The 25,155-nt window shown below is 43.7% G+C and overlaps 1 protein-coding gene across 4 annotated transcripts in view; it reads right to left on the bottom strand.

Moving 5' to 3' along the window:
* Positions 1–964: 964 nt before the first annotated feature.
* CD2AP (CD2 associated protein) overlaps positions 965–25,155 on the bottom strand; it is a 44,303-nt gene continuing 20,112 nt past the window's right edge. Inside the window, exons 5-18 of one of the 4 annotated variants that reach the window (XM_077926622.1) lie at positions 23,368–23,488; positions 22,813–23,000; positions 21,034–21,142; positions 19,497–19,591; positions 17,595–17,699; positions 16,930–16,966; positions 16,298–16,360; positions 13,249–13,408; positions 12,301–12,443; positions 11,142–11,257; positions 10,769–10,858; positions 9,872–10,059; positions 7,895–7,958; positions 965–5,199 (exon numbers count right to left, since the gene is read on the bottom strand). In XM_077926622.1, coding sequence (XP_077782748.1) covers positions 5,158–5,199; positions 7,895–7,958; positions 9,872–10,059; positions 10,769–10,858; positions 11,142–11,257; positions 12,301–12,443; positions 13,249–13,408; positions 16,298–16,360; positions 16,930–16,966; positions 17,595–17,699; positions 19,497–19,591; positions 21,034–21,142; positions 22,813–23,000; positions 23,368–23,488 — 1,521 coding nt within the window. In that variant the 3' untranslated portion in view covers positions 965–5,157. The remainder of the gene's footprint in view (positions 5,200–7,894; positions 7,959–9,871; positions 10,060–10,768; positions 10,859–11,141; positions 11,258–12,300; positions 12,444–13,248; positions 13,409–16,297; positions 16,361–16,929; positions 16,967–17,594; positions 17,700–19,496; positions 19,592–21,033; positions 21,143–22,812; positions 23,001–23,367; positions 23,489–25,155) is intronic. The other 3 variants (XM_077926623.1, XM_077926624.1, XM_077926625.1) reach the window with 3 other exon arrangements.

Below are 25,155 nucleotides of genomic sequence, written 5' to 3'. Positions count from 1 at the left end.
ATCTGTAATGGATGCTCTAGTTGAGATTCCTGCACTGAGGCTGGACTAGATGACTCTTGGGGTCCCTTCCAACTCTACAATTGTATGATCATGTAGCAGGAATAATTAGGAACAGCTGAACTGTTTGGCATTTATTTAAAATGTCACCCAAAGGAGAAAAGGCAATCTTAGTGTTTTATGCTCAAAGCAGCTTTAAGGGAAAATAGTGCTTTGACAACTTCTGTGCAAAACTATCACTGGAGAATAAATTCAGCGCACAGGATTTCCCCCTATACTGTGGTCGGGGAAGTCGGAATACCATAGCAGAACAACTGGAGCATGCAGATGAGCCCCAAGCCATGCCTTGTAAGATAATGAAGAGGAGAAAGTAAAAAAAGCTGGGGCGGGGGGGGGGGGAGACTTCACCTTGCTCACTGGCAGGTATCTGTGGGCTCCAGTTCACTATGATCTGAAGGGGCATTAACCAATCAGCTCCATTTGTGATCCTGCAGTTATCCACAGAGGCAATAATAATAATAACAACTAAAACAAGTAATTTTAAACACAGTAAAAAGGATGACAAATAATTATGTATATCACTTTACCAAGGAAGTTTACAGGCACAGGCCCAGCTCCGCTACTGGAAAAGTTCCCATTTATATTACATGACAAATGGAACAATGATGTCTCTTGGCACCGCGAAGGAAGGGCAAAGGCCCTCACTGGTTTCAGCCAAGGTGTGAAATAGCCCCAGCCGCTTCCTTCTCACCTGCAGGCACCTTGTCCTACTCAGCACACATCCCTTGCCCCACATAGCCCTGTCCTCAGCTGCTGCTCCTCTCTCCAGAGCTGCCACGGGGTGTGCGAAGGCAGTGCCAGCGGAAAGACAGGGCAACATTCCCGGGTGCCCATTTCTTTCCAAGTGTACAGTGCTGGTATTGTTTTGTATGCTTGAACCGCAGAAAGGAAGACATGAGAGGCGAAATGTATCTAAAGAACAGATTAAACATTTTAATAGGCTAATGCCATTTGGCTTTAAGAATATACAGTAAAGGATATTTTCTAACAGTCCCCAGTAGAGCTGTGTTTTTCAAGCTATTACCAAGGGTACTGATCAACAATCCCCTCAAAAGAGAACTTTCTCAATCCCCTCAAAAGAGAACTTAAAATCTTGTCGTATAGAATTTTTTGTTACATTTAGATTATGAAAACATGCATCTATATTCCTCATATACAAAAATGAAGGGGCATAAATATATAGCACCACCCTATAGACATCTATGTCTATGGGGAAAGATTTCCAGTTTTGCAGCTAGGTGTATAAATTTGGATTTTTAAAGAAACCCACAAACAAGAAGCCCACGTGACATTGGATTGTCTTTTCCCGTCTGAAAACAAACTGTATGGAGGGCTGGAAATAAGTGAAATGAAAAGAACTCTCACTAGGGATTCTGAAACACACCCCCCCCCCCAAAAAAGTTGCACTCAACTTTCTATAGCTTCCAAATGGGAATATTAGGGCAGTTAAAAAGGGCAGAACAAAAGAGAACCATAATAGCCAATACAAATAATGAATATCAGTGGTAGCAATATGGTTGAATTATTTCCATATTGCAGTGTGGACTCTTTAAAGCATGGAAATATTTTGTTCTATGTTACATCTAGCTGAATTACATCTAAGGGGTCTGAATGTTTATGGAGGGAAATTCACATAACATATTAACAGCATATAATTTTATTGTGGAGTTTCAATAGCATGCATAATTTTACAGCACCTGTGAACAAGTCAGTGAAGCATAACTGCTTGAAATAACTTGCATTCTTTGGAATGTCTGCATACGTTCCCTATTTCCCATGATACAGTATTAATTTAAGACATATCAGTGAGACCTCTATTGCTAAAAATACTCATAGCAGCATCTTTTAGAAGATTTTTATTATTATTATTATGAAATCAAGTCATTGCACTTCATCATTTATTGCTGCAGCAAAAAAGGCCATTTAATAATTAACACGTCCGATTTCATTGATTGTCAGGTCCTATTCATCTGCTATGAGCTTCAAGGCAGACAAAACTGCCATACAACAACTGATAATTAATACCATTTTGCCTTACACTCTGAATTTTATGTGAAGATCACATAAAAGAACTTTTTTCCAGTAGACTCACTTCTTGTTCTGCACAAGAATAAAACTTCAACATGCTGGGATCAGAGAGGAGCTATTTCATTGCCCATTTATCTGAGAGAGCACAGACTAGTATTTGTGATGCAGCTGAACTACCGCCAGGTTGTAAGGACTAGAGGAAAGGGCCCCTTGCCCAGGGCCACGCAAAACGGGTTGGGGGCCCAAACCAGACAGGACAAATGTAGGCCCCATTTCTACACCTATCTATTTTTATCTGCATTAATCTCTTCTGAATCTTTTTAAAATATTTATATTTTGTGCCCTTGACTTTCTTTACAATACCAATTACCTTTACCCAAGGGTCCTCCTTTGCCTCTGCCAGTGGGGCTCAGAGGGCATCCCTTCAAAATCAGAGGCCCAGACCAAGTGGCCCCTCTTCTGTTCTGGCCGGCCCTCATCCCAAGTCCGGCAGGTATCTGTGCTTCCACCAAAAGTTCTGTTTGTGGGGAAATACTTCACCAAGAAAGAACATAAGGATAAGGTGTTTTGCCTCCTACAAATTGGGCTTCTGTTGTTTCTTTCCCCCCTTTTTCTTTTTTTAAAAACCTTTTTGCACCTCATGGTAGTTTTCTGAAAAAACCCAACAGAAATGGAGAGAAACTGTTCCTCTTTTCTTTTCCACAGGGTATTTTTTTTTGAGAGGCAGTAAACAAATGCTACTCCTAAAAATTCTTGAAAAGCCTTTTTTATGGCAAAGGAAAGCAGCTGCTGTTTGACAGGAGACAGCAGGAGAGTGTGGCTGGTGTTTCTAAAAAGGCCCAACTTGCAGTGCAAACAAAATCACCTCCCTTTTCCTTCATGGAGAATAGAGAAGAAAGGAGTGGCAGTTTCAGTCCTGCAAACTGTGCTTTTGTAGAAAGCTCCAGGAGCAAAGTACTCCTGTAGAAATCCCAATGGAAAGGAAAGAAATGGCCCCTTCTTTTTTACATGAACCAGGGCGGTGGAAGAGATGGCTTCTTGCTCCCCCTTTGGGCTTTTCAAGGCTGCAGCAAAAGCACAACCTGTAGGATGGCGGTCACCTGTCTCCTCTGCTTTTCCTTGAGCTTCTGCAGCAGCAACGGCAGGAAGGTGCCGTTTGAACCTTCTGCAGAAAGTCCAACTCTGGGGCAGACGCCCTCCTCCCCACGTCCTCTGCACATGCCAGGAGACTCAGTGGGAGGAGGAATCAATGGCAACACAAGTCACAGGTCTGGCTAGTAAGACAAGACAAAAGTTGTTGACCAACAAAAATTATGAATTAGTATCAGATTAGATTTCCTAGATCTGCCTTTCTTAACCATGGGTCCCCAGATGTTGTTGGACTACAACTGCCATCATCCATAGCCAGCAGCAGTCAGGGATGATGTGAGTCCGGCAATATTTGGGAACTCAAGGTTAAGAAAGGCTGCACTAGAGTGATGGTTTGACTAGTAAGTTAGCAAGTGTGAAAAATGGCAACAACAAAAAAACATCAACAACTGATTCATTAGATGGTTGTCATTAGTTAAGCACCAATATGGTAACCAAACAGGCATTTTGTTTTTAGACACCCATTTCCGTTCCTACATTTTAATCCACTAATTCACAAGTGATATACCTGCAAGTAGATTTCTGCACTTGCTAACAATTAATAATTGTTGGTATTCTTATACAACTATGACAAAATACTTATGCCATCCAAGTTTTGTTTAATTAAAGGAGAGCAGATGAACATGAAAACTACTGACACGGGAAAAGTTAAGATTTCACATTATTTTAATTTGGTTAACTAAAAACCACTCTGGAAATATTGCCTTTTTATACTCTTTTAGAAAAGAAATGAAGGAGAAACAAGAGACAGAATGGGTTTTGTATTTTTAGCATTGGCTTGAATGCAACGTGGAGCCTTTTTAGTTTTCCTCCTTTGTAGGAAGAAATGGGGAGGGGCAAAATGACTCCAAAAAGAAGTCTTTTCTTCCAAACAAAATCAACTCCTTTCATTTAGGAGCACATTGCAGTACTATGATGTACACAAGAATCCAGTCTCTACGAATCCTCTTGTGCCTTAGTGTAGGTAGCAGCAAGATTGCATGTCGTCAACAGGTGGGTAGCTCTAAACACTTCACTGTCACATGAAGATTTTAATAATGCTATTATGATTAGTGCTAAAAATCTGTATGAAGCTGTAAGATACTGTAGTGTTAGAATAAAATTTATGAAAGTGAAGAATTGCTTAGCATGCCATGTGCTGCAATATTTAGGCACAACAGGGTGAATTACAAGACCATTTCAACCTTATGCCCACATTCCTTGTGGAAATTAAGCATTGACCTGGGTGTGGGGGTTTGTGTGGGGTCCAACCCCAAGTCCCTTTCATGACTCCTATAGTGCAAGTGACAGAATATTCTTCTCAAACTATTAAGCAGTTGTGACTTTTCTGCTCCATAGCAAGAACAAACTCCCAGCATCATCCTGAACTATAAAACAGCATATTATTAATACTCTCACTGCAGACAGGCACAACAGTGTAACCCTGGGTAGAAATGCAAAAAAAAAAAAATAATTAAAAAAATACAAACATCATATTCCCTTTAGCATTGTGGGGAAAGTAGTGGCTATAATAAGTACAAGGGTAGACCAGGTGCCTCCCTAGAGGCTCCTTTACAGGGCTTCTTTGCAAAGATATACTGCCTTATATATATAGTACAGATCTCTTAAAAATTAGACTATAGGTGCTCAATAAAAATCTAATAAGAACCCCTCTTTTTATACAGATTCAGTAGTATTTTCAAGCAAACCAAGGAAATAAAGGTCTGCGATTCCAGCACAGTAAGAAATAAGGCCCCTCCTATATTGGTAAGAAACAAAAAAGCGGTTCATTTTCTTCTCTTAGCTCACTAAATAGAAGATTATATTCATTTATCCTTTTTTTACGGAATGCTGCCCATTCATTGGTTTGAAGTAAAAAAAGAAAAGTCAAGTCAGCTTCATTTGTATTTTGACTCTGAAATCCTGGCAAGGTCTATGGCTCTTTCATGTCGTTATGACAGCTTTCTTCAGCTTCTCTATTTCCACCTGTGGATGAGACACATTAAAACTTTTAATACAGAAATGAATAACTTTGCCTATATTTTCCAGTAATGCTTAAATACGTGCTACAACATCTTTGGTAGGAAAGCTGATCACCAGAGCCGGGATGGGGGAGCCTGTGCCCCCTCCCATCTGCCCCAGGCAGCCTGGCCCTCGGTCAGGGAGGAGGGGAGTTGCAGGCCAGCAATATCAGGCGCCCACAAGTTCTGTGTCTTCTATTGTAGGGCTAGTGAAAAGCTTAAGAATGTCAATTGTATTCATTGAGCCATCCAGCCATTGAAACATCTTTGTGAAATTAATGTGCATCTAACCTGAGTTAGGTTTTGTACCATAAAACACTCCAGCAGATAAACATATTTGCTCACAACTGAATGCGTTGAATGCAAATGTGTATTGAAACTGTGGTTTAAAAAATAATAATTCTAAAGCTTTTCACTAGCACAAATGATAATAATTTCATGTTATTCATTATCTGCTTCTAGACTAATTGCAACTGAGGCTACTTAAGCTTAAGGTGTGATTCATAAAGAAACATGGCAGAAGCATGGGCTCATCCCCTCAATATTTTGGCACTTAGCATTGTTGGTAGAGCATGAGACTCAATCACGGGATGGTGGGTTCAAGCCCCACTTGAGGCAAGATTCCTGCCTTGCAGGAGGTACTAGATGAGCCTCAAGGCCCCTTCCAATTCTACAATTCTATGAAAAAACTGTTCCTTAATACAAACCTACATCAAAGTGATACAGCATAAAATTATGATTAATTTAGTCATGAACAGCTGCTAAACAACCTTAAATGAGGCATATAACGTATTTTTCGCTCTATAAGATGCACCAGACCACAAGACGCACCTAGTTTTTGGAGAAGGAAAACAAGATAAAAAATATTCTGAATCTCAGAAGCCAGAACAGCAAGAGGGATCGCTGCACAGTGAAAGCAGCAATCCCTCTTCACGTTCTGGCTTCTGTGATAGCTGCGCAGCCTGCATTCGTTCCATAAGACGCACACACATTTCTTCTTACTTTTTAGGAGGGAAAAAGTGAGTTTTATAGAGCAAAAAATACGGTATATACCCAGTTTTCAAGAAAAGGTTTTAGCCATTTTGAATGCCCCCCTTCCTGCTCTCAAAACAACACTCGTGGAAATGGCAACACCTGGATTTCAACCTAAGGACTGGGAGATATCTCAGGAAAAACAATGCTCCAATATTGTTCCCCCAAGTTTCCTATCCAGTCTAGTGTCTCTACTTTGTATTTGGGGGAATTCTTCTCCCCGTCAGCAAAACAATAAAGTCAATGTGTGAAGCATTTTTTAGTGGCAGAGTTGAATTTAGGACAGAGCGAGCCATGCAGTCACACTGGGCATGCAGCCGAGGAGGGCACCTGCTCAAGGCCCAGTAAGTGCTTGCCTGTCTTTGGGAAGGAGGTGTGAGGACTCTGAGAGGGCCCTAGAGTCCTCTTGCTTCCTTCCTCAAGTTGAGCAAGTACCGTATTTTTCGCCCCATAGGACGCACCGCCCCATAAGACGCACCTTTTTTTGGGGGGGGGGATAAAGAAAAGAATTTTATTTTCCACCCCCAGGCGTGGGGCTGGCGCGGGGGAAGCCCGAGCTTCCCCCAACCCCAGCTCCCAGAACAGGCTGCTGCCTGCAAGCCTCGCGCGCCCGGCAGGACCTTCCGCCAGGCGCGGGAGGCTTGCGGACACCTTCCCGAAGCACGGGGTGTCCTCCATAGGGCACCCGGTGCTTCGGGATGCAGGCTGCCGCCCCCGCGGGAGGCTTGCGGACACTCGCCTGAAGCACGGGGCGTCCTCCGGAGGGCACCCCATGCTTCGGGATGCAGGCTGCCGCCCCAAGCCTCGCGCGCCCGGCAGGACCTTCTGCCAGGCGCGGGAGGCTTGCGGACACTCGCCTGAAGCACGGGGCGTCCTCCAGAGGGCACCCCGTGCTTTGGGATGCAGGCTGCCGCCCCAAGCCTCGCGCGCCCGGCAGGACCTCCCACCGGGCGCGGGAGGCTTGCGGACACCTTCCCGAAGCACGGGGCGTCCTCCGGAGGGCACCCCGTGCTTCGGGATGCAGGCTGCCGCCCCAAGCCTCGTGCGCCCGGCAGGTCCTTCCACCAGGCGCGGGAGGCTTGCGGACACCTTCCCGAAGCACGGGGCGTCCTCCGGAGGGCGCCCCGTGCTCCGGCTGCAGGCTGCTGCCCGCAAGCCTTGCGAGCCCGCGGGAACTCCCCCGGGCTCGCAAGGCTTGCGGATAGCTTCCTGAAGCCTGGAGAGCGAGAGGGGTCGGTGCGCACCGATGCCTCTCGCTCTCTAGGCTTCAGCAAAAGCCTGCATTCGCCCCATAGGATGCACACACATTTCCCCTTCATTTTTGGAGGGGGAAAAGTGCGTCCTATAGGGCGAAAAATATGGTATTTACCTGTCTTTGGGAAGGAGGTAAATGGCTCTAGGACTCTGCCAGAGCCCCACAGCTCCTTCCCAAAGCCTGGCTCTGCAAGGGCAGTGGGGAGCGCATCAAATGGTCTTGCATAGGGCAGCATATTGCCACGGTCCACCCCCTCCCACCCCAATAGGGGCTGCTTTATTAAACAATAGCCCCTCATTCAACTTCTAAAAATAATGGAATTATGAAAAACAAAGCCTCCTACTGCTTCAAATAACTTATTCAAACACATTACCTCTAGGTTACTTCGCATCTGCTTCTCTTTCTCCAACTCCCTTTTCAGTTTTTCCAGTTCCTTCCTTTAAAAGTTAAAGGCAAACCTAGTTAAATTTTGCCATGTGAAATTTTACTTCTTTTTGTGGTTGAAGAAACATATAGTATATAAACTATTCCCAGACTCAAAGCAGAAAGAACAGCCACAGAGGAAAGTTGCGCAAGTGCTTTGCCTCCAGAATTACACAGTGTGGATCTAAATCAGCAAGAACATCAGCTGGTTTAAATCCATCTCATTCATATTGCTTTATATAGTTCCTAAACAATCGTGCAAAATCTGACCACTAAACTATGTTAATTTGCAACTAAAGAGCATTATTGACACTCATTTCATTTTTATAACTGGGCCTTGCACCATAAACATTTCGACTGCTCCCTCCCCCTTTTTTTTACCACCGGAGGGAATGTCTTTAAAATATTACCCTACAGGGTTTCTCATACAAGTAGCACCCATGACAGCTTGTTAGTCAAAAACAATCCTATATATGTTTACACAGAAGTAAGTCCTGATGAGTTCAAGGGGGCTTTCTCCCAGGTAAGAGGGTAAGGGATTGCAGCCAAAGTGTGGGAATACAGGAGCTGGCACACTGGAGAACGGCTTGTCTTCTTTCTGAGGCTGCCCCTTCCTGCTTTCCTCTGTCTTGGCTCAGACCCACCCTCAGAAAAACAAAGAAAGAACTGCCACCACCAACCAATGAAACAAGGAACAAGGAACAAGGAAGGAGGTATGGAGCAGGCTACAGCACGGTAGAATCACATCACATGCAGGAGTTTTGTTCCAGAGGCAGTGCAAAAATGCTTAATGCCAAACTTCTTGGCTGCTGGCTGGCAAGCAGGGGGCAGCCCTGTGTGAATGTCCTACTTGTTTCTCCACTGCCTTCCCTCAGTTCTCCACAACTGCTTTCCCTGCTCCCTGGGTTGTTGAGGCAAGGAGGAGAGAGCGCCGATAGGCAACCGGGCTCCCTTGGAGAGACACTGAGACAGAAGGGAAGCAAACCCTGAGAAACGCAGGCAGAAGAACAGGTCTGCAATGGAGCTGCACCTTCGGCCTGCATCCCTGTCTTCCTGCCACTCCTCCGCTGCAACCATTGCTTGGAAGGCCACCACAGGAGCCAATCACCCCACCACTGCTTCTCTGCTGGCTGTCCCAGCCATGGGAGCCAAGTTCCTGCTCCAGACTCTGTCCTCCTTACTGTGACACCCCAGAGGGGAGGGGAGGGTGCAGAGTGGCACCCGGCTTCCTCGGCTGAAACAGTGGGAAGCAGCAAGACAAAAAGGGAGCTGGAGGGAGACCCAGGCAGAAGCTGCACTTCCATTCCAGGCTTTTACTTCTGCCTGGAGATCAGCTCGAGCCCAGGAAGTTAAGACTGAATTTGAACAAGTTCAATGCATGTGCGATGTGACTCCACTGTAGTATAGTTTCCTCAAGTCTCAGGGTATCATCTGAAGGCACATGAGACCCACACCTTAAAGCTAAGGACACCTGGGTCTGCTCAGCGTCTCGATGGAGAACCTTAGAAAAGGCCTGCTCCCTTGCAATCCATAAGGGAGCAAAGGTGGAACATTGGGAGGTATTTAAATGGAATGAACAAATAAATGAATAAAATGCTGGCTAGATAAAAGCTGAAGCCTAGCAGGCTAGTGCTTAAATCTTGGGTGGTCATATCCACACACACATCCCAATTTGTCCATTTTATTAAAAAAATGCAAGATAGATTCTTTTTTTAAACAAACAAACAAACAAACAAACAAACAAACAAACAAACAAACCCTTACTGCCCCTGCTGATCCCCACTTGATGCCAACCCACTCCCCACCCTGCCCTTAAGACATCATATAATATTAATACAGGAGGCTATGCTAAAATCCTTGCACAAAAGAGCCATGACATAAATCTGCTGTATCTTTCATCCACAAATCCAGTGAAATTAGCACTTACCCATGTTCTTTCTTTAGTGTTTCTACGACAGCTAGCAGGTCAAAAACCTGTGACCTGAGGTCTTCCAGAGAAGGCTTCTCCCTTTCATCTATTTCCTGTTTAAGTTTCATTTCCCCAGTAACAGCACCGAGTACAAAAGAATTTGGTCTGGGTGATGAAGACAGAAGTGGCTGAGCAAATAGAGATGGCTGAAAGAAGAAGGAAGTCATCTAATAAGTAAATGTACACTATGCAAATAATGCAAGCTGTCAAAATTGTATATTGAAGGACAAGCAAAGTCTGCTTAATTGCTGCTGACCCCCACCCCTGCAAAGAAGTGAAGCTTGAAATACTTCCAGTGACCCCTGGGAAGACGGCTGCCGGGGGCAGGGGAGGCTCGCCTGCGGCCCTTAGAAGCCGAGGGACTCCCTCCCATCAGGCCCTGACAGCCTGCGCAACAACCAAGGGGGGTGGAAGTGGAAGTGCAGCAACATTTGGAGGGCCACAGGCTCACTCCTGCCACTCGACAGTGGCTTAAAAAGCTGTTTCTTGTATTTCCCACACAGTGGAAAGCCAGGCTTATTTCAGTTTTTCTTAAAACTCTGTCCATCTGAGAAAGAGGATCTCCACAAAAGCCACGTATCAGTTATGACCCTCATTACCTTTCCCAAGCAATCTTCTAAGCGAGTTTTAAAAATGTATGTTGCTAACAAAGTTAGTGCTAACACTCTGAGGATATTTTACTTAGAACAGCAGAGAATACATTCAGCTAAAGTGACTTTTTCTATGAGCCACTCAAAATAAATGTATACCCCTTTTCTGTATAGAATCATATTACATGAGTGGATACAACAAAATTATGACCTGCTATTATTAGATTTCTTATTACAACTAACTTAAGCCATCTCAATTCTGTACCTTTTTAACTTCGGGTGGCTTTACTTTGGCACTTTCTTCCTCCTCTTTATGCTCCTTCCCACTTTTCTCTATGCTTAAATTCTGAGTAGTCTAGAGGGAAAAAGAAAAGGGAAAAATCTGCATTCTGTGTGAAGCAAACCCACCTATTTTAAAAGCTAAAAGCACACATTTCCATCTATTACTCCTATTTGTAATATGCATCTAGTACATTCATTCATACATACATTAGACTTGTAAGTGAAAGAATTATGAAACCTGACATTTCTATGTATTATTATTATTACTATTATTACCACCTATTATTGATTAAATTTATGGTGTACCCCCCAATACACAGAAGATAGACAGAAGACACACAGTTCCCTGTACTCACAGAATTTCTGCCGTTGAAGCGAGTGGGAAGCCTCCTGCCAGGCATCTTTGGCCGATTAGCAGTGGGATGTGATAAATTATCTGAGGTAGCTATTATATGATCAAAACTTGAAATTTCTGGAAAAGATTTGAAAACAGAGGTCACAATTAAAGCTCAGAAAACAATCTTAGAGGAGAAGTATAAAATGTTGTCAAAATATATGACAAAAACCACCAACACAATATGACAGCTGGGACAGCTCGGTCGGTAGAGCTGGAGACTCTGAAGCTCCACGATGGGCATTGCAGGCAAGTGGACTAGATGACCCTCATGGTCCCTTCCAACTCTACCCTTCTATGAATCTATGATTCTACCAATATCAGTGCAGAAAATAAAGATTAGAGTGGCAATTAATATGCTAAAAGAGGACTCCATGTTAAAAATAAAGGTGACAATGAAAATTGGGAGCAAGACACAAAACTCAACTGACTCTGTAACTTTCTGATCTCTTTCTCAGAATAAGATTGCAATTAAACATTTAGAAAACCATATACAACTACAAGTGTTAAGTAAATGATTCTATGCGATTAAACAGCTATTCAGCCACTCAAGTCTCAACTTACCGTATCTGTAATGCAGCAACCTGAGTAACAAAAGGATGCATGAATGTATGTATATGAGCAGGGTTGCCAAGTTGTGAAAACTAAGCGCCTTGCGGAGTTCATTTGTGTAAAGCAGGGGTCAGCAAAGTTTTTGTGGCTTGGGCCGGTTCACGGTCCCGCAGACACTGCAGTGGGCCGGAGTGTGTATGCGCGCATGCGCAAATGCTATTTCCAGTGCTCCTTCCGGCGCGGAGGAGGCGTGCGCAGCTTCCCATTGGCTGCAGGAGCTTCCTGCAGCCAATGCGAAGCGAGCCAGCATCGTGGAAGGCGGTCTCCGCTCTGCTCTGCACCGGTTTAGCCAACTGAGCGGGCGGCAGGGGTCCCCAAGAGGCAGCGAGGGTCCATGTGGCACAGTGGCCTTAGGTTGCCGACCCCAGGTGTAAAGTCTACATGTTAACCTGCTGCGGTAAAAGCAAGCATCGTACTATGCCACAGACTAACCCACGCATTTATGTCATTAGCTTTCCTGAACAGAACATTTGTCCAGTTATACTTCTTCCTTTCTTTTTAAAGTTTACCTGCTTCTTTTAAGTTCTTTATTGCAACTGAATCTACCTCTACTGATTTTGGTCTCAGTGGTAACTGTTCAGAATCTAACTTTGGTTTTGTTGCTGGTTCAATTTCCGATTTTGGTCGCCAGGAAACAACATCCCCATTTGTCCTGTGTTTGAAAGAGAAAATGATTTAACATTAGGTATTACAGCAAAATAGGGAAACAAAACCCCCCCAGCATAATTTTGACAATTTAAGGCTTATTTTTTGATACACATGTTCATAAAAATAGGCTCATGAATCTAGTTCTCCAAATCTTGGTTTGGAGGCTCAGGAGTGGATCTGGTCCCACCTGCTTCAGTCTCTCCTCTTGCGCATGGATTCTTCCCTTTCATCATCCTTCTAAAATATTCTCTCAAGGAGAATTACACACAGAATAATTTAAAACAGGTAAAACTACTGCTACTACTACTACTACTACTACTACTACTACTACTACTACATTTAAAGCAAGACTGAAACCCTAACAAATGGATACTTGTGGTAAAGACCCATTTACCCAGCAGGGGAAAGCCTTTGGGACAAAAATATCTTCAAGTGCTTCTGGAAAGAGCAGCTGGCAGTTGCTTGTCATATCTTGACAGAAATGCTGTTCCACAGAACAGGGGCAACCACACTGTAAACCTGCTGAGTTACTGCAGAGGGGGCTTTGGAGAGCTGCAGCGACCTACTGGGTAGATAAGGAATAAGGCAGTGTCTTCAGTAACTGCTAGTTATGACAGCCACCTCCAGGATCAGAGGCTCCAGTCTCCAAATACTGGCCACTGGAGAACAGTGGAAGAGGGCAGTTGCCCTCCTGTTCTACCTGTGGGCTTCCTGTAGGCATGTGGTTGGGGTTGGACTAGATGATCCTTGGGGTCCCTTCCAACCCTACAATTCTGTGGCTTTCACATGTAAGGAAAGGGCATACTTACTTAGATATTGGTGGTTGCACAACTGGTTTATCTGGCCATTTTAAAGGCGAAATCCCAGATCTCAACGCATTATTTGCCTTGTTTGGCGGGATAGGCTTTTTGGGTGGTACTTGAGGAGCTGCTGGTTTAGATATTTTCTGATCCAAACTTGATTTTTCATCTGGCAAATAAAACAGAAATATCTGTCAGTAGTATTTGGGTGACTGGAAGAAAACGACCTTCTACAACTACCATTAGCTATTTCATAAGCTGACATCATACAAACAATGCAGTTACAATTTATTAGGAGCTTCTCCCAGATATAGGGTGTTCTGTCTGAGCAGAGGGCCCCAAAATGTGTAGCCCTGCTAGGAAGAATTCTGAACAAGGCTGGCTGTGAAAGAAGCAGAGAAAGCCAAAACTGGATTAAGGCCTAAAGCAACAAACTACTCCCTTCTAGTCGGTATTCTCAGATCCAGAAAGTCCCATGGGGACTGAAGCTGGTGTCCAGAAAGTCAAGAGCTGAAAAAAAGTTACACTTCTCAAACATCAACATTCATGAACATTATTAAGTTCTCTAAATCAGTAGGTGGGTCAACAAGAGCCCTAGGAAAGGAAGAGCCATCATTTCTAATGGTCTCCTTGACTTTTAATCAAAAGATAAAGATGTGTACTGTAAGAATTTCAGAATGATCAGAACAATGAGGAAACTCAAATATATATAAATAGTATCTATATAATACTTAATATAAATTATCAAGAACATTTTTTTTAAAAAAACCCACACTCATACAAAATATCCAACAAGAAATACTATGAACCACCAACTACAGGTACCCGGTAAAAAGTCAATTTCAACTATGAGTCTCTCTCAAGTTTATACAACTGATTGATGGCTTCTAACTTCTTAGGAAATGCTCTTTATCACTTTTCAGCTGGAATCAACAATAAGCCGTAGTCCTTCCAAAATGACTGTGTAATATGTACAATTCTTCAAACTTGCTGCATCGCTCTTTATACTAAACTGTTTCCTAAAAATGTAATTCTCTCCATAATAATATGCTGCATAATATTAGAATTAGAAATACTAAAACAAGTTTCACATCCAACATACTTGTTATCAACTAGACCTCCATATAAAATGCAAACTGGCTGAAAATCAGTCTTAATTCCACAACCCTAAGGAAGAAAACTCACCCCAAATGTATCTCATTTTACATTAACTGTAACATCCTTAAAATGGCATAGTCTCTATAACAGACATGGCTATTTATTTATTTCCTTTGCCTGTCCCCCTACTCCTGAGTAGGTTGGTGAGGGTCCTGCTGTCCCTGAGGAGAGCCAGGCAACAGCAGAATCCTTGCCAAGGGGCTTCTTCCCTTCTAGGTTTGTGCTGAAACGGGTGGACATGGTTCATGACAGGCAACGTTCAACAGACAGCAAGAAATGAGCTAAAGAAGAAGAAGCCATAATCTTTCTCTTATAATGCTTTATAGGCAATTTCTCTAAATTTCGAAAACCTGAGTTTTGTAGTTCTAAAAGCTCTTGGGCCTCCCTAGCTGCTTTGTATACTCACCTGCTAGGAAAGAACAAATCAATTTGCTAAGTGCCCAAAATAAGAGGGTGGAATCTTGTAACTTCTACACGCTGTTGAAATCTCTCCAAGGTTCAGTTTACAAGCTGGCTTGCAGAGCAAGAACAACCCATAGTTTCTTTGTTTACATGAACATCAGACAATATATTGCCACCAAAAAATACATTTGAAGTACAGAGCCTGCGTGAAGGGGGAACATGCCAGCTCAAGGTTCTTAAGTGTTTGTTCCCATAATGCTTTGATGCTGTGTTTTCATAAGTCCACCATTTGTCAGTCTTGACATATGCGGAGCCCTGAGTTACTATCCTGCCCTTCCTCCCAAAGGAGCCCAGGGTAACAAACAAAGCAGTAGAACACCACACCATGATGAAAAATAAAATAAGGAAAAACATTTAAAAATTGTACGAGCATCAAACAATAAAGACTACTGCATGCCCTTGTAGCTAATACTGTAATCCCACAGTTGCCAGGCTAAGTCTGAGGTCTGAAACAGAACTCGCCCCACCTTCTGGGAGCTACAGTCCAATGGAGCTAAGGTTGGTATGGCAAATAGCAACTGTATCACCCCAAAAAAGAGGCATCTATCTCGCCCCCCCCCCCCGCTCTCTCTCTCTGGCCTATTCTAATGTTAGATGACTGGCACGTGGGGGCGGTTTGCCCAAAACACATGGCAGGGCTTACTAGACCTGCAGACTCCCCACTGTTGCCCTAAGGGCTCACCTCTTCTCTTATGACTGCTTTCAGAATTGGCTTATTCCAGTTTTAGTAATTAACCTTTAATTGTACACCACTGTGAGCATTTTTTAACAGAGTGGCAGACTATAAATGTTTAAATAGAGTAGTGTAAAGTAATTCCATAAAATTCTCAGACCTCTGTAGCACAAAGTCTCAATATAAAATAAACTCGGCATGCTATAAATTAAAATCCTACTTGACTGCATCTCCTTTGACTGATAGATAGCCCAGAATTCAATTAAGAACTTTATTCAAGAGAAGCATTAAAAGGGGGTGGGGGGTGAGAGAAACAGTGAGCATGTGCCAGAAGAGGAAAATAAACCACACTGGATTACCGGTCTTCCTAGCTCTGAACTGGATAAACAAGAAGAGCAAACTTGTCCCGGTGTTGCTTCTGCAGTTGGCAGGCCCTTGAGATGGTTGACAGAGGAGTGACAGAGCATAAAGACAGAATGGCATGTTTTACGAGGCCCTAGTGAGGGGGAAGCCCATGCAGGCGGCGGAAGCACCAAATGTTAAGAATTGGCAAAGATGCAGCGAAGGTTTCCCTGTCAGAGAGCCCTGTGGATGAAGAGGGAAGGTTTCTTGGGGAGTGTAGAGTAGTAGTCAATTACAGAGAAATTGTCAGGCATGGCAGGTTCAGAGACACTGCCCATGTACATTTAAAAAAAAATAAATTTATAAACTACTGTGTCAGTCATTTATTGTCTTGATGTGATCAGGGATCAAACTGGTCTTTACCTTTTTCTTCATTCTTAGGAAGAGGAAACTTCTTCTCTGCCATCAGAAACTCTGGCTTTAAACCTGAATGCAAAGCCAATAATTAACTTAGGAACTATGCTTTTTTCTTTGGGGGGGGGGGAGGGAGGAAGGGAGAATCAGAATCCTTATAGTTTTTAAGTTTATACAAAAAGGGCAGGCAACACAAGAAAGTAGAAGTATTTCAAAATGTGTGTTAAGTCCACAGTCCTTGTAAAAAAATAATAAATTGAAATAATTCCATGACATGGTCATGGAAAACCCTTTATACTATTATATGCATTGCTACAAAGGGAACAGTAGGAAAATGTTGGATACATGACATTCACACGAAAGCAACTCATGCAACACACTGGTGTTTATGCTTACATACACATTGCAAGGTAAGAACTCATACAATCTCAGCCATAGCAAGATTTCCCCTACAATCTTTAATACTGGTCAACTGTGTTTAAGTATATTTTAATGTTGGACCACCTTGAGCACTATATTAAACTAAAAGGCAGGGCTTTAGAAACAAACTTGTGTATCTCCAATAGAACAGTGTACCAGCCCCAAATCAATTCTTCTTCTTTTAGTCAAAAGTTAAAGAGATAAAATCTTGGTTTGCATACCTGGACCTTTTGCAGGAGGTGGTGGCTTCTTTGGCTTCTGCAAAGGGGACATGATATCAATCACCACTGAGGGTCAATTATAATGCTGAATGCTATATGCTGACTTAGACAATGGTCCCCAGGTGTATCCCGCAAGTCCATTTTCTTTGCTGTAGGTAAGTTGCACTTGGATTAAGGACACCTCTGGTTTACTGGATATACCCAGGGACAAACTGTGCCATTACTAGTCTGTGAAATGCCACAGGTATTGTAAAATTTTCAAGAGTTGCATATATTTCTGTAACTTAAGTGCTATGACTAAAAAGTAATTTTAAAATAAATTACTGTATTTTTCGCCCCATAGGGCGCACCTAGGGGTTTTTTTTGGGGGGGGGGGGATAAAGTTTTTTTTTTTTTATTTCCCCCCCAGGCGCGGGGCTGGGGAAGCCCGACCCCTCTCGCTCTCCAGGCTTCAGCAAAAGCCTGCATTCGCCCCATAGGACGCACACACATTTCCCGTTCATTTTTGGAGGGTAAAAAGTATGTCCTATAGGGCGAAAAATACGGTATAATAATGAGGCCTAAAGAGTAAAAATGACTAATGAGCTAAATATGTTCAGTATTTGTTCTATCTCTGCCTTGAAGTAGGGGTACATGATTTCTATAAAATGATAGTGAGAACTTACAGGAAAATCTTTATCTGATTCATAAATCTGAACTGCAAAGTTGTCTGGAAAAACTCCTTCTTTTCCACCAAGCTCGCCTTTCCACCACCCAGCCTCTCCAGTATCCTAGAACAACAAACAGTTCTTTGTAAAAACAATTTTAAAAGTTGTAGAATATGTATTTCCCCCCCCAGAAAACACATAGTTTGGAGGAAAATATAATTTACTGCTCAGTTTTCAAAATAAATGCAACTTACACAATGAGAGCCCAGATTTTGTTTCTTTAAAACAACAGCTGTTTAAAAAGCCTGAGCGACTAAGAAAGCCAGGCACCCACAACCGGCCTTTCACTGCCAAGTCTGCTGTGTACCTGCCTCAACCTCATTTGGCTGAAACATACAAAGCAGGGACTCTGAATAGGATCTAGAGGTTCAGGCAAGCATATTTGGAGGAGAAGGCAATCTCCCAGGTAACCTGGTCCCAAGCCATTAAAGCGTAAACAACAGTACTTTAAATTGGGCCCAGAAATAGGCTGGCAAAACAGGCTCAACCACCCTGTCTGTTAAAAACCTTGTGGTCCTATTCTGGACCAACAACAGCTTCCAGACCATTCTTGAAGGCAGTCCCACACTCTAAAGGAAATGTGATCATAGCGCCCAAGCTACTTCCATCTGGCTGTGGTTGTAGCTGGTATATTAGCGAGAAAAGCTGATAAAAAGATCTCTAGAGGCCACTTGAGCCTCTAACAACAATGCTGGATCAATAAGCACCTCTAGACAGTGGACCTAATTCTTCAGGGGGAGTGCAAGCCCATCCAGAATGGGCTGAATACCATTCACCTGGGTGGACGACCCACCCACCAATAGTACCTCCATCTTGTTTGGATTGAATCTCAGTTTGTTCACCCTCATTCAGTCCTTTACGGCACCCAAGCACCGATTCAGGTCATCTACCACCTCACCTGCATCTGATGAAAAAGAGAGATAAAGCTGGGTGTCATCCACATAGTGGTGACACCTCAGACCAAATCCCCAGATGACCTCTCCCAGAGGGTTAAATAGCATGAGGGGCGGGGGGAGAACCAGATCCCCCAGGGCCCCATAGCATAAAGGCCAAGGGCTCGATCAACGTTCCAACAGCACCACCTTCTGCAATCAGCCGTACAAGCAGAAGTGGAACCACAGCCAAGCAGTGCCTCCTACCCCAAACCTCCAGAAGGATACCATGGCTAATGGTACTGAAATTCACTGAGAGGTTCAAGAGAATCCACAGGGTCTTACTCCCCATCCCTCTCTTGGCAGAGGCCATCCCACAGGGCGGCCAAGGCAGTTTCTGTCCCAAAACCATACTAAAACTCAACTGAAATGATTCTAGAAAAACAGTCTCATCCAGGAGTGACTGGAGGTGGCCAGTCACTTAGGAAGGGAATGTTAGTCACTGGCATAGGATTGTTGACATCCTCTGGGTCCAGACCACATTTCTCCACGAGCAATTATCACTTCCTTTAAAGAAACTGGGGCTTCAGTAACTGATGCACGAGTTGTCATATGAGTGCATATTTATGCATATGCTTACAAGCATTTATGTGAATGCATATCATGGCAAACAAGTCTAATAGACCAATTAATGAATGATCATCATCATCATCATCATCATCATCACCACAAGCTGTATGTCCAAGCAATCAAAAAATATATATGATATAGGTCAATTATATAGGGAAGCTCCAATTCAGATGTACAGAAGTCTTAATCATAGTCTCTTATAAAACATATGAACCAAGAATAGTCCAATACTGAATATACTTATTTCTTAGTTTAAGCATTCAAAACTTAATTTTACTGGACAACATCCAAAAACTTTTGAAACTTCACTTTGGCATGCCTAGAAATAACAGAAAAGGAACATGGATTAATGTCTTACCTTGCTTATTATTTGAATAATATCACCTTCTTTAAAACTAAGTTCATCCTCATTAGTACCTTCATAGGCAAATAAGGTCTTGCAATATTCCTTAGCTGAAAAAAGAAGTATAAATATTATGCGTGCCCAGTGCACTCCTGTTGCATGAATGCCAGTGTTTAAAGCTCACCAGCAGGACATTGGGGAGGTGGATAGCAACAAAATAGCTAGTAAAATATGCTGAATTTACAGTAATTGAACACAAATGTACTTTTAAAATCCAACATGTAATTGCCCAGAACAAGACCACTGTTTAACATTTAGCTGGCAACAATGTGTTGGTGGTTCCTCAGAACATCAGGGATGTGTCCACAAGACCAGTTAGATGGGCAAATAGCAGTGGGAGGGAGCAAGGATTGGTGAGCTGGAGTTGGCGGGGGCGGGGGGGGGGGGGAGAGTCCACTGGTAGCAGAAGAGCAGCAAGTAAAATATAGTCAGCTGTGGCTTCAAATTCTGAGTCATAAAGAGAAAGAGAAGGATAGAGGAAGTGAGCTAAAAGGATAGGAAAGAGAACAAGGAGGATATACAAAGATGCAACGTGTGGATTTTATATACCGTATTTTTCGCTCTATAAGACGCGCCAGACCACAAGAAGCACCTAGTTTTTGGAGGAGGAAAACAAGACAAAAATTATTCTGAACCCCAGAAGCCAGAACAGCAAGAGGGATCGCTGCGCAGTGAAAGAAGTGATCCCTCTTGCTGTTCTGGCTTCTGGGATAGCTGCGCAGCCTGCATTCGCTCCATAAGACGCACACACATTTCCCCTTACTTTTTAGGAGGGAAAAAGTGAGTCTTATAGAGCAAAAAATACGGTACCTACCATGTGCTTGCATACATTGTCTTGCAATATTCTCTTTCCTTGAAACCCTCATAAAGCAGAAATGCTGTGTTTGTGTGTGGGTATTTTTCTGTCACCCATAAGCTTCCCCCACCCCTGCCAAATTGGTATGGAGACCATGGCGTATGGGGCCCAAGAAGGTGGGCAGCTGCAGGGCTTTTTTTCAGTGGGAACTCACTGAAACTCAGTTCCGGCACCTCTCAGGTGGGCACCATTGTCATTCTAAGAGAACAAGGGAGTCCCAACACCTTTTTTTCTAGAAAAATAGCAGTGGGTGGCTGACAGATGGGGGATTAATATGGCAGCAGGAAAGCAGCGTCTTGAGGGAAGGGGTGATGGAAGAGGCAGAATGCTAAACTATAAGCCGAGAGAAGCCTCCCGCGATCAAGTGTGGCAGCTGGGAGAAAGCCTCCCGCAGAGCCTGGGGTTGGAGGGGCTACATTATCATGCTGGTAGTAAAGGGACAGAGAGGTAGGCGAACAGCCGGACAGGGAGCTATTCCTATTCATCCGTCAAATGAGGAATTCATGGAAGCGTTTGAGAAAAACACTGGCTTGCTGAAGTTTTGCACAGCCTTAACAGCAAACCTTTCAATAATGGCTTCTATTTTAAAGATTTAACATGAAGATCACAAAACAATATGAAAATATAAAACAATACCTTTCTGTTTGCTTTCTGTTTCTGTTTTTGCTACCTCGGTTGCAATTTCTGTTTTCGTTGCACCAGGAAATTGGGTTACTTTTGGTCCAGATGGATGAGTAAATAATGGCTACACAAGAAATGTGAAGGTTAAAAATGGTCCCTAGGCAAGAGCCAAATATACTTGAATTTGCAATTAAAGCTCCTGCCCATTTGATCAACAAGGTGTAGAACAAACATTATAATGTAATACCTATGGCAAGAATTTTATTCTTGTTTGGGAAATTATTACTTAAGTTTAGGAACAGTAGCAATGTTTCTGACTTGGAAACAGTCACCTGCCAACTAAAATGCTACTACAGTGGTACCTCTAGTTACGAACTTAATTTGTTCTGGGGGTCCGTTCTTAACCTGAAACTGTTCTTAACTAGAGACGTGCTTTCGCTAATGGGACCTATTGCTGCCGCTGTGCTACTGGCACATGATTTTTGTTCACATCCTGGGGCAAAGTTCTCAACTCGAGGTAACTCTTCCAGGTTAGCGGAGTTTATAATCTGAAGCGTTTGTAACCTGAGGCGTTTGTAACTCGAAGTACCACTGTACAGGAATCAAAGCAGTGTTCCTTAAAGGTAATATGCAGACATTTGCACAATTTGTACCTGCTTTCTGTGTCAAGCTACCTGGATTTGCATTTATATTTCTATGGCTGCTAGTTTAAGAATTAATCCTCTCCAAATGGAGCACACGAATGTGCTTCCTCCAGCTTGGTCTGTGTTCTAATGGTGCACTCTCTATCCTTAAGAGCTGCCAAGGTCTATGATGAGGCTTCAGCATTCCCAGAGGGAACAGCAGCATTGGCGAGTGACAGGCGGCAGCACCAGAACCAAGGTAAGTGTCGCATATAGAGAATCATGCAGAACAGACAGCTCTCCATTCACTGTCAAATAGCAGAGCAGGAGAAACCTGTGGGATGATGAAACACCCACAGGGGAGAGAGCAAACCTCAACTATGTGAGGGGGTTTTCTCAAGGCAGCTTTGCACCTACACTTACCACATCAGAAATCATACATACAAAAACTGCTTTACTACCAAGGAATTCTGGGCATATGGAAAGACTGCACTTTCTCTTTCAAAAGTAAGCCTGGCAGGTTACTGACCAATATACTTCCCGAGCCGAATCTGCCAATTGTGACACGTGTATAGAAGAGAAACAACAGCTTCTAATGCGGCAAGTGCCCACCCAAAACTGCCTTGAGAAAAGCACAGCTACAGCAGGAACTGATTTTATCCAAACGTGTTTCAACAGGCACACTTAGAGGACCACAGACGCGACTCCCTACCCTGACTCTTACCTTGACTATCAGTGGACACAAGAGCGCCATTCAAAGGGGAGGCTGCTCTGCCACCTACAGAAGGGCATTTTTCATTTCATGTAATATCTGAGAACATTTGGCCGTGACTAGTTGATTGGCATCCCAACTTCATATTTTTTTAAACTGTCACATTTTCAAACTTCTCCCTGTAACGATCAAAGACTAGAAACTAAGGGTGTTCCTCTCCCAATGCAAAAAGTGGGATACTGTGCAATTTAACAATTCTGTGCCTGCCACTGCTCTACATAAAAGCCGCCAACAGTAACTGTTGCAGAATGTCGTCTGTGAAGCAGCAACTCTTCAATAGAATAAAAATCTTCAGCAAATAAGTTACAATGCTAATGGACGCTTAAGATGCTGAGTAGTAACTAATGTTGCAGTTTTGTAAAAATTGACATCACAAATTACACATGGAAAATAAAATACCTTATCTTGCTTCTTCTCTTCTGAATCATTACTGGGTGATCTTGTCTTAAGCTTCACAGAACCTTCTTTAAAAATATCTCCAAACCCAACTCCTCGGATTTTCTTTGGCTGTGCTATCAGTGCAGGCCCAGACTCAGTCATATTCCCTGGTGGGGTTACAGGTGAGAGCGGGTCAGGAAAAACAGGCTCTGTGTGGAAATGTGTGGAAATAGTTAACAAGCAATGTTAAGGAGGAAAATGTCTTAATACGTATGTGACAGCCTGCTTCCAGGACTTGTTTCAAGTTTTACTTTTTGTTTTAACTTGGTTTAAATTTTTGAACTAAAATAGAATTACAGTTGACAGTTGACACCTTCATACATCACAACAGCAAAAAAATCTTGCAGAAATTGTTACATATACCAAGCAACCATTTCCTCAGAAAATAGCAGACCTTTTTTCCTTTAGTCTATTAAAATACTGTTTTTATCCCTGACCCATTTTGCACGAGTGAAGATTGGAGCTGCTGCCCTCTTCTCCTACCATATAACTGTCTGCAAACACAAGACGCGCTACCTGCATCATCCGGGTCTTCATGGGTTTCTCCGTCATCTATGACCTCCAGCTCTTTTACAAAATTAGAAGGAAATAGTCCTAATTTGCCATTTAGTGTTCCGCTCCACCAGCCTTCTTCCACCTGTAGAAAGGATGATTACAAAGGGAAAATTAACTCACAGGTTTTGTAATATGACAATTAAAGACCGTCAGGAATTCAATATTGGATAATATGTATCCAATATTAGCACTGGGGGATCAAACAGAACACAGGTTGCTCACAGCGAGGGTTTCTCCTGCCTTGGTATTCAACAATGGCTTAATATCCTCCACTTGCTTAGGAAGGCAGCAAATAAAGTAGTCTAGCTTTCTGCACTGCAGATTCTGCCATCAGTTCTGCCCCACGACCAAGCTTGAGGCAGAATGCAGAGAGGAGAGAAAAAGAGAAAGAGCCTTAGCAGGGCAAACCACACGCAGCCCTCGTGAATGGGCTAAAGCAGGGGTCAGCAAACTAAGGCCCTCTGGATTTGGCCCGCGGATGGTCCTGGAATCGCTGCTTGGATCAGCGTGATCGTTCAGGCTGCGCCATTTTTTTTCCGGGCGTCGGGGGAGCTGGGCTTTGATTGGTGCCACCCAATCTGAAGCCTGTCGCGCTGAGGCGCGGCTCAGACTCACCACCCACCCGCCGGCCTCTCCGTCCATGTCCGCGCTGTGGGCATCGTGACGGGTGTTGCGGGGCTTTGGCTGGGGCTTGGCGCGCCTTCTGGCCCCGCGCCAGGGAAAGCTGGCCCGAAAAGGAGAGGCGCCGCCACTGTCGCCAAAGCGCAGGCAGAGCAGCGGAGGAGGTAGGAAAGCAAGGGGAGGGGCCGGGGGAGAGATAGAAGCCCCCCTCCACCACAAGGTCTGAGGGATGGTGAACCGGCCCCCTCCTAAAAAAGCCCTGACCCCTGTGCTAAAGAGGAGCATCAAAGGCCCATTTCAAGTTGTTTTGTGCCAGCGCCTGAGAGCAGAATATAATCTTGGATACATCCATGCACCTAGCCAGAAGGAATCCTCATGGTAAGTAAGTAACAAATGTCCTGTTCTACATTTTAAGTCAGATATCAAATAATCAGGCGCATCACAGTTACATTCTAATTAGGGGGCAGAGGTTGGTCTAAGGGAGTGGGGGACAGAAAATGAACTTCCTCTGAGGCAAAGAAGCTGATTTTGTGGTGGCCAAGTTGAAATCAGAACACGGAGACAGAGATGTATAAAACTGCTCAGAGGGGTCATCATGATCAACTCACCTGTAAAGGCAGTTCCAAAAGCTAAGGCTGAAGTTTTGTAAGCTTTTTAAAGTGATAGACTAGAGTGTCTCTTGCCCACCAACATGGTGCCGTCAAGTGTTGGATTCCAGCTTGCATCAGCCCCAGCCAGTATGGCCCAGGTATCCGGAATGATGGGAACTGGAGTTCAACCACAGCTGGTGGGCACCGCACTGGCAACTCCTACCTCAAAGTACTTAGAAGTGAGATAAGGCCTGAGGCCAAGGAATGGCTAGCAAGGGGAGCAGGAAATTGCTTCGTCCCGGCGGGAAAGAGTCTCCACTTTCACCCTTTCCAAGCTGGATACTGTAACTAACACACACCAAACCCGTCCCCTGTCCCTCCATTCACGTTACACCAGAATCGCTCCAGCAATACCTTGCCACAACTTGTATGCCAGGTGCTGGGGAATTTCAGGCCCACGACCAGACGTGGTCCTCCAGGCTGCTCTCTCTGGGCCTGGAGGCTCTCCCTAGGCCCTGGCAGGGTGCTTATCCTACTC

This window comes from Podarcis muralis, chromosome 3 (assembly GCF_964188315.1).
Source record: "Podarcis muralis chromosome 3, rPodMur119.hap1.1, whole genome shotgun sequence".
Lineage (NCBI taxonomy): Eukaryota > Metazoa > Chordata > Lepidosauria > Squamata > Lacertidae > Podarcis > Podarcis muralis.
The sequence above is the reverse complement of the archived record's forward strand: the minus strand, read 5'-3'. Positions and strand labels throughout refer to the sequence as shown.